The sequence below is a fragment of the Schistocerca piceifrons genome, chromosome 2 (assembly GCF_021461385.2).
Source record: "Schistocerca piceifrons isolate TAMUIC-IGC-003096 chromosome 2, iqSchPice1.1, whole genome shotgun sequence".
Classification (NCBI taxonomy): Eukaryota; Metazoa; Arthropoda; class Insecta; order Orthoptera; family Acrididae; genus Schistocerca; species Schistocerca piceifrons.
The window spans coordinates 877,102,172-877,111,738 of record NC_060139.1 but is presented as its reverse complement, the minus strand read 5'-3'; the positions used below and the strand labels follow the sequence as shown (position 1 = coordinate 877,111,738).

The window sequence follows — 9,567 nt, the reverse complement described above, 5'->3', positions numbered from 1 at the left end:
CTGGGAGATGTATAGCAGGAACCTTGGCTCAAGCCTGTCAGAAGTCAGTACTTCAATAAGCGACCCAGTAGAGTTTGAGGAGGTACCAGAGGCAGTGACCTCTGCCATCATGACCTTGTACCATGACAACTGCTCAATCACCAAGAAGTGCACGAATAGGAATGTATTTTGGTGGAACAAGAACCTGGAATCACAGATGAAACAGATATGAAGACTGTTTGACCTTGTGAGAAGGAAAGGACAATGGGCAGAATATCGGGAGGCCCTTGTCGAATACAGTCTTGCAATTAAGCAGAAAACCAGGTGTCCTGGAGTGTATTCTGTGAGGAGGTGAAGGGTATGGCTGTTCAGGCCAGACTTCACAAAATCCTCACTATGATACCAACTAATCCAGGAAGAACATTAAGGAAAGGGGATGGGAAGTATACAAGGGAGAACTGGGAATCTGCCACAGAATGTGTTGACCATAGTAAAATCCAATGGACAGTATGGACATTCCAACAGTTCAAGTCACCTGGCCCAGATGGAATTTTTCCAGCACTTCTGCAAGAAGCAGGGGTGAACCTATTAGGATTCTTATGTGGGTTATTTAGAGTTTGCCTAGCAGCAGGAATCACTCCTAATGTCTGGAGGGCAGTGAAGATTGTATTCATTCCAAAGACAGGGAGAACTGATCATACCAAGCCCAAGGATACGAGATCAATCAGTCTGTCCTCCTTTATTCTTAAAACATCAGAAAAACTGGTCAACATGCATGTTATGGAGTGGAGGTTAACTAGGGTCCCTCTACACATAAACCAACATGCATACCAACCAGGAAAAGCGTGTGAAACAGCACTCCACCAGCTTGTTGGGAAGGTGGAGAAAGCACTACACTTTCAGGAAATAGTCCTCTGTATCTTCTTGGCCATCAAAGGGGCTTTTAGCAATAGTAACTTCGAATCCATGGTGAAGGCAGCAGAGGTGCATGGCTTGGAGACCACCATTTGCAGTAGGATTAGAGTCATGCTTACTGGTAGAAAAGTAGATGCCACCATGATGCAAGGAAAAGTAGTAATCAACACCACCAGACGCTGTTCACAAGGAGGGGTCCTGTCCCCTCTACTGTGGAACCTTGTGGTGAACGAACTCATTGTAGAATTAAACTCTAGACGTGCTTTTGCTAGGGATATGCAGATGATCTGGTCATAGTAATACTTGGCAAATTTTCAAGTACTGTCAGAGATATGGCACAAGTAGCATTCAACATTGTGCAATATTGGCGCAGGAAACAGGATCTAAGGGTCAGTCCTAAGAAGACTGTTGTAGTACCATTTACGAGGAACCAGATCCAACACATATATTGGAATCTCAAGATTCTCGATGAAACTCTACCAGTGAAAGGGATAGTGAAATATCTAGGGATAACCCTGGACGAGAAGCTACTATGGACTGCTCATGTAAGGAGCACCTGTTCCAAGGCGAAAGGTACTCTAATGAGTACCAGGAGAGCTTGTGGTAGAAACTGGGGCTTAAGCCCCAAGATGGTTCAAATGGCTCTGAGCACTATGGGACTTAACATCTATGGTCATCAGTCCCCTAGAACTTAGAACTACTTAAACCTAACTAACTTAAGGACATCACACAACACCCAGTTAATCCCCAAGAGTATGTACTGGGTATACACCATGGTAGTATGACCTGTGATCACTTACCGGGCTACAGGGTGGTGGAAAAAGGTAGAACAGCAGGTAACTGCTAAGAAGCTTGCTAAGGTGCAGAGATTGGCCTGCTTAGCAATTACAGGCAGAATTAGCAGTACACCCACTGCTGGGATGGAAACCATGCTGGACATGCCCCCATTACAACTGTGGGTAAAGATGGAGGCAGCAGCTGGAGCACACAGGTTAAAGACTGGAAAAAACTGGAACTCACTGGGTATCCAGAATCTCACACTAAAATAGACATAGATATGGTTGGGGAAATGCCGGCCCACTATATAATAACTCCCAGCTGCTTCAACAAGCCTTTCAGTGAAGTAATTGGAAGTAGAGAGCCCCGAGAGAACAAATTTCGACACCATACTGGGGACATAGTCTGGTTCACTGACGGCTCGAAAACAGACCAAGGTGTTGGGGCCGGGGTATATGGTGTGCAGCCAAGCTCAAGAGTGCAATCTCTCTAGGGAAGATGGCCACTGTGTTTCAAGCAGAAACATGTGCTATCAGGGTGTGCATGGAGGAGAATGTGTGGAGGTGCTACAGAGGTTGTAGCATTTTCATTTATCCAGACAGCCAAGCAGCCCTGAAAGTACTGGCAGCCTCTGCAACAAGATCAAAGATCATGGCAGAATGCCACAAAGTCCTTGTGAGCTACGGGAAAGGAATAGGGTAAACGTATTGTGAATCCCTGGTCACTCATGCATTAGTGGTAATGAGCAAGCCAATAGGTTGGCCAGGATAGGGGTGATGGCACCATTTATTGGACCAGAACCTGTCCTGACAATCACCAATGATCAAAATAAAACGAAGAAACTGGTCTAGGAGACAGCGTGTAGAATACTGAGCTAAGGTCCAAAAGCAAAAACATGGCAAGGTATTGATGCCGAAGCTATGTTCAAAGAGAAGTCTCTCAATCCGGGGCTTGAATAGGAGAGAAATGAAACTCGTGGTTGGACTGTTGATAGGCCATGAGAATTTCAAAAAACACCTATGTACAACGAGACTCCCAAATGTAGGATGTGTAGTGTGGATGAAGAAACAGCATCACATTTGATCTTTGAATGTGAGGCACGGAAGAGTAATAGACACAGAATAGATGGATCAACCAGGCCTTAAAAAATTGTGTCTAGCAAAGCATTGGTAAAAGATCTTCCACTGTTCAAGGGCACTGGTTGGATTTACTAGAGACACAGGAGATGATACCACACAATAAACTCTGTTTCAATGCAGGCAACAGTGGGCTTGACCAATGTTGTTTTTACTTCCCTGATAAAATTAAATCAAATCAATCATATGTTGACATCGTTTGAGAGTGTTATGGGGAACAGCAACAGCAGAATATAAATTCAATAAAATCTTCTGAAGCATTGTCGTTACTGATTTCACCTATCACTTTGTATCTGTAGTGGAATAGCTGGATCTACTCCATCTAGTCTGTGTCTGCAGTTATCAGATTTGTAATCCAACATTGTCTTTTAGTCATTTTCAGCGAAGGGTCAACTTTTCCGCACCAGAAGTGGAATTTTGTCCTATATTCAATCGATATGGCGCCATCTTTGGATGTTCTGTACAATTTCATGTACTATTACCTGAAGTTGTATTGCTATAAGTTCCAGTGTCTGGGGCAGTTCTCTACGCGATACACATGCACTCTGTGGGTTCTGTTGCGTGAATTTTATACACTCGTGTTTAAAACATATTCCAATAACGCCACAATAATTTTGCTTGCACAGTCCTTCCCTACAAGTTTTGGGTCAAGATCTTCTCTGCTGTGTACTGGTAACGTTTCAGATCTGCATTTAAACATTTATAATGATGTACAGTTTTACATATAGCATACATTATACCTTTAACTGCATTTTTCAAGCAACTGCTTGGATCTGAGTATAACATTTCATTCGACTAGTAGATGCCCCACATGTGAAATTATCATCACGTTTTCTTATTGTACCATGGCTTCTGTCAGTTACTTTTTTGATGGTACAACAAGACAGGCACAAATAATCGCAATATATAGCGAAACTGTTGCAGGCTGAACACTTATCCTTGTTAATTTTACTCTTTTTCTGTGCTTAATATATTCGCAACCTACACTCGGCGCCATCTTTAACAATATACGTTTCAGTACCTCCAGTGAACTAAATACTAATATCTCACAAACTACGTTATGCAAGATATATGCTCAGTGTTCGGAACACCTCCAGTTTCAAACTCTGTTGGCTTTGATGAGCATAACATTTCCGTGTTTCGTTTTTTGAACGTCGAAATTCTGCCGCAACTCTTTCTCCAACTTCAGTGCAAACATTAAAGAATATATGTCGGTCTTTTCTCCATGTTTTCCTCGGAAATTTAAAAATACATCCCGATATCTCTCACTGGCCAAACTACACATATCTGATTATTTATTTAAGTACCCTCAAGATAAAAGCGCTCTTCTGCATATTCCTACACTCTGCTCTGAAGTTCAGTAAAATGCTTCTACTTAACATCTTTAATTGATGCGGCGATATCAACTCTTTGTTTTTCCGATGTATGTCAAATAATCTGATTGTCCTCAACAGAGAGTTCTGACATTTTACCCTCATTACTCATGTTTACAAAAGAAGCTTCTTCTAATCACAATTGGATCACCTAAATATCCAAGACTGAATATCACAGCTGAAAATCACAACTTTACCGCGCAGAAACGGAGGATGCTGAGTTCACCGGACTTGGATACGATGTGACGTCATTATGACGTAACACGCTACATCGAAAACGATAGAAACCGTATATCAACTATTCGACTTTTCTGAACTTTCGAGAGGTTGTGACAGGGTAGCGCTGTGCTCTGCGCCATTCGTTTGTGAACAGTAGACTCTAAAGCTGAAATGAGTATATGATGACCTAACACATTGGTTCTCCGAGTAAGAGGCCTTTACTGTTGCCATCTTCTGCAAGCTGCATCCAGCAAAAGTAACGAGACTTCTGCATAAGTTTAAGGTATCCGCTCATGTTGTGATGCAATTCGTATTTTGCATAATCTTGTCTTAGCAAATTATACTGCTGACATAAACCACATTGACATGGCCAGGTACATGCTAAAACTATTGTAGTTGTATACATGACATAATAATAAAGAAAAGAAAGAAATTAAAGAAATAAATGAGCCCCTCACTTTCAGACAAAAGCTTAAAACCTTTTTAGTAAGTAAAAGTTGTTATACTGTAAAAGAATATTTAACATTGATGTAGATTATTAGCAACGTATGACATTATCACCAAAATATTATGTAATTATAAATATGTGTATGACTAGTTATAAAAACTACACAAAATATGAGAAACCTGTTTAATTGTAAATGTAAATGTGTGCTCATGTGTTGTAATCTGACGACATCCATACAATATTTATTGTTCCACGGATGAATAAATAAATAAAAAACAGTACGTCTGGTTTATCATACCACCGTGGAATGCTTTGACACTGCATTCAATTATTTCATACGTCAATCAGTACTAGACACTAACCTTTGGTTAAGATTACATTGAGAAATCCACTTCCCCTCGTATTTCATCTCCGGTCGACGATTTTTCTTCAACAATGCCTCATATTTTTGTTTTTAAATTCGAAATTCAATCATTCTACACACCAGTCATTACTGGACGCTAAGGTACCTGTCTCTGCGGGCCGAGTGTAAAATTACTTGGAATTATGGTTGATAAAAGACTATCTTGGGATGGACATATAAATTACTTAGGTAACAAACGTGCACGATTTCTCTTTCAGCTATATAAATTAAGAAAAAAAGTCAGCAAGAGTATGCTGCTACAATCTAATTTGTACTGACAAGACCAATTGTATGAAACCATACTAAAATGTTGATAGTAAATAAATATTATTTTCGGCGTAAGCATTCAATACAACAATCACACAATCTAATCTGGTCGGGACATAAGAAGACTTCACTTTTTTACGAAACGTGTTGTCCGTGGTGTTTTCAAGGCCACGTACAAGAATATTTCTACTAATATCCAGCTCTTTTATTTTGGCGAAATACATATACGCTGCCACATTAAGCTGTTTTCAGAACGCTAGCAGACGAAGGTTTAGTATCTCGAACGTTCGTAAAAGTCGATAGGTGTGTTAATCGAATAAAGCGTATATACGTCATAATGACGTCACATCATATCCAGGTTGGGTGAACTTAGCATCCTCCCGCAGAAACATTCCGCAACTATGATGTGTGTTGCCAACCTTACTGATTGGGAATGGGAATGCCATTCCGGTTATAACCACAGTCTAACAGTTATGTTAGACTGTGGTTATAACTAACCGATAAATAAAGCAGGCTCGTACAACGCCTACTCACAGATAGTTATGCAATTCCACGAATCATTATTCTGGATTCATCCTGCGATCGTAAAACTTTTCCTTTTGTTGTTTACTTACAACCCGATATGTATTTGCGGCATTCTCTGAGAAGTATAAAAAATAATTTGTATTTTGCTCACGATGCCTTTCGGCTTTGCTCCCTGCCTTCGACGTATATTAGCTGATTTCCTTTCCAGTCCAACAAAAATTTATCTCTAAGGGTGCGTTTACACCTGTGCGACTTGCGGCTCATCTCCGTGCGGCTGTAGCTTGCCCCACATGAAAATAGATGCGCCTAGTGTCAATACAGATGTGAATGAAATCACTCGCATGCACATATACGAGTGCCTTTAATTGTGTGGGACATACTACATTCGCACCGTGATTACGAGGTGCACAGGTGCAAATAAAGATTTTCAGTACATAGACGTTGTCTGCCCTGGTTGGCAATGTTTGTAAACAAAGCACCAACTTGTTTACACAACATTCTCGTGAATGAACGGTGTTACAGGCCGTGATCTAATTTCTTTTGTCGTGTATTCTTTAGTTTAACATAAGTTGCGATTAGCATGTCTGATACCAGGTGTTAACCGTACAGCATCTAAAACTTCAGTTACATGCATTTAGAGAAGAAGAAAAGATGACAGAAAAAGTCTTGGCGGCAGCGGCATTAGCTCTAGTCATTTTAGTTAAAAGGAGGAAAGATCGTCGAAAGAAAACTAAACGTTGTTGGGTGCAACCTTGGCTGCAAAGAAGAGGAGAAGAAGGAAGAGAAATTTATAATGCTTTAATGAATGGGGAGAGACCAGAAGACTCTCTTGAATTCTCCAGATTTGTGGGGATGGATTGCGCATGTTTTGACAAGTTACTGCCATTGATTGGCCGTCATATTCGCAAGGCAGACACAGTCATGAGAGACTCAATGGGTCTAGTGCAGCAGGGGATACAACCCGTCGGCTTTGGACAATGACGTCACAAGTCGCCAGATAGCAGATTACCATTTTCGCTTTTGCTGTTATGTTTCAGTTTCGTTTTTTTACTGATTGCTTAATAAAGTGGATCTGTTTATTCTATCTCGTGAGATTTTTTTTTAAAAAGCCAAAAAACACTTATCAGCCACTGAAGGGAGCTACAACACTAAGAAGAATCGCTTCTCGATTGGCGACTTGTGACGTCAGTGTCCAAAGCCGACGGGTTGTATCCCCTGCTACACTAGTCCCGACTCAATTTCACCGAGCCACAGGTACGTTAAATTCCCTTCTTCGTTTAAGCACGTAGTGAGGAGCTCACACACCAATCGGTTGACGAGTCTGCCAAAGTTCCAAAAACTAGTCATAAAAAACATTTCATACCAAAATTGAAAAAAAGCTTTTCACTGGAAAGTGCCTGTATTCACTAAACGAATTTTAAATCAGTAAACATTAAGTGCCCAGTGATGCAAACTAGACGTAAGGTGTTTCAGCCGGCATGTGTGGCCAAGCGGTTCTAGGCGCTACAGTCTGGAACCGCGCGACAGCTACGGTCGTGGGTTCGAATCCTACCTCGTGCACGGATGTGTGTGATGTCCTTAGGTTAGTTAGGTTTAAGTAGTTCTAAGTTCTAGGGCACTGATGACTTTAGAATTTAAGTTTTCAGATTTTTTTAATAATCCACCAATATGATTTTATAAAATTAAGAATTTATGGTACATGGTAAATTAATGACTCTTGTTCTGTTAATATGTCTAAAGACTGTATTTTCACATGCATTGTATTGATTGTTATAGCTACTGCCTGTAATACTAAGACCCATATGTATTTGACATTTGCGAAAGCTGTCATGTTGATGACTCCACACAAAAAATTCTAAGTACTTTTAAATTGGTTGGTGTGCTGATACATCTTTTATCTCATGGTGCCACAGGCTGGCAGTAACATTGCAGTATCTGGCAACAGGGGAGACCTACCAGAGCTTGTCAGTTGCTCACAGAATTTCTGTACCATGTATTTCAAAAATAGTTACAGAAGTGTGTTCTGCAATTTGTACCACATTGAAAGGGAAATATTTAAAGGTATGTATGTACTATGTCTTACGGAATCAGTAGGTAAAATGTGCAAGAGTTACTCTTTCATTCCTACTATGTTGCAAGCTCCTACAACAGAAAAAGAATGGGAAGTAATTGCAAGAGAGATTGGTGATTTATGGCAGTTTCCACATTGCATAGGTGAGCTACTAGGTGTACAAATGAATGCAAAGTGAAAAAGTGTTTTTTTAATTCCAATTACTGAGCAGACAGTGCAGTATATGGAAACCTTTTTGGTCAAATTTGTATTATATTCTAACTAATCATTGTATTCTAATCTAACTAATCATTGAACTACAACCATCTCTTGTTTCATGTATTTTATTTTCAGGTGCTCTGGATGGGAAACATATTGCATTTTCACCATCACAGTGTGTTGGCTCTTCTGACAATAAGAAATTTGATAGCGTAGTTTTGCTTGCTGTTGTGGATGCACGGCATCATTTCACACTTATGGATATGATTTGTAGCAATTTTTGTTGTGATACAGACGTATTCTTTAATAGTAGAATTGGCATTGCACTGCAAGAAAATTGGCTCCATATTCCTGAAGAAAAAGTTCTTAATGGTGGCAGTATTCCAGTACCTTATGTAGTAGTAGCGGGTGATGCTTTTAGCCTTTAGCCATACATTGTGAAAGCATACAAGCACTGTGAAGGTGAAAAGTCAAAAATTTTCAATAGTAGATTATCAAGGGCAAGACTTGTAGTTGACAGTGCTTTCGGTATTCTCGCTCACCGTTTCAGAATTGTGTTACGTACAATGAGGCTACCTACAGAAAAAACTGAACTGCTTATTCAAGCACTCTGTCTATTACATAATTTCTTGATAGATGAAGCAGACAGCATGTATCTATCGAGCATGAACTTTGCGAATACTGGACAAGGGCAAGTAGAAGGCGCTTCTTGCAATAAGGACTGTATTTTGCAAAGCATCCATAAACAAAGAGAAGTCCAAGTGTCATTGAGTCATTGACTGCAACAGATGTTCGTGACAGATTTTGTGAATTTTTCAGCACCAGTGGATATGTACCTCAGTAGTAAAACCATAAAGAAATTTATTTACATTTTGTGTCATTTATCTGAAGAATGCAGTTTTATCAGTATTAATTTTTTGTTGTAAGTATTCTGCAGCTGGGCACTCATAGTGATAATGTGGTATTATCTTATGTTGTCTCCTTGTCTATGTTTACTGATGGTAGTAATATTGATTTGTGGTGATTTTAAGGTAAGTGTTTTAAAAGTGCAAAAGTGACAGAGATGCTACCAACCATTTGCAATTTGTTATGTCATAAGCTTCCCTCCTTAAATAGATCAAGCTCATGCTATGCTGATATATAATCATCTGACAAGCAGACGTTGAACAAACAGATGCATATCCAAGGCCAAATGGATTACTGTATAATGATTTACAGGTAGCCACATTACATAATTAGCCGCATTTATGGTCTGG

The 9,567-nt window shown here is 39.9% G+C and overlaps 1 protein-coding gene across 1 annotated transcript; it reads left to right on the top strand.

Annotated features, from left to right (window-relative positions):
* Positions 1 to 7,279: 7,279 nt before the first annotated feature.
* On the top strand, positions 7,280 to 9,128 carry LOC124777734. The gene is made up of 3 exons (XM_047253234.1): positions 7,280 to 7,296; positions 7,956 to 8,256; positions 8,447 to 9,128. The coding sequence occupies exons 2-3, from the start codon at positions 8,034 to 8,036 to the stop codon at positions 8,737 to 8,739; spliced, it is 516 nt and encodes a 171-aa protein (XP_047109190.1). The 5' UTR covers positions 7,280 to 7,296; positions 7,956 to 8,033; the 3' UTR covers positions 8,740 to 9,128.
* The last annotated feature ends 439 nt before the right edge of the window (positions 9,129 to 9,567 follow it).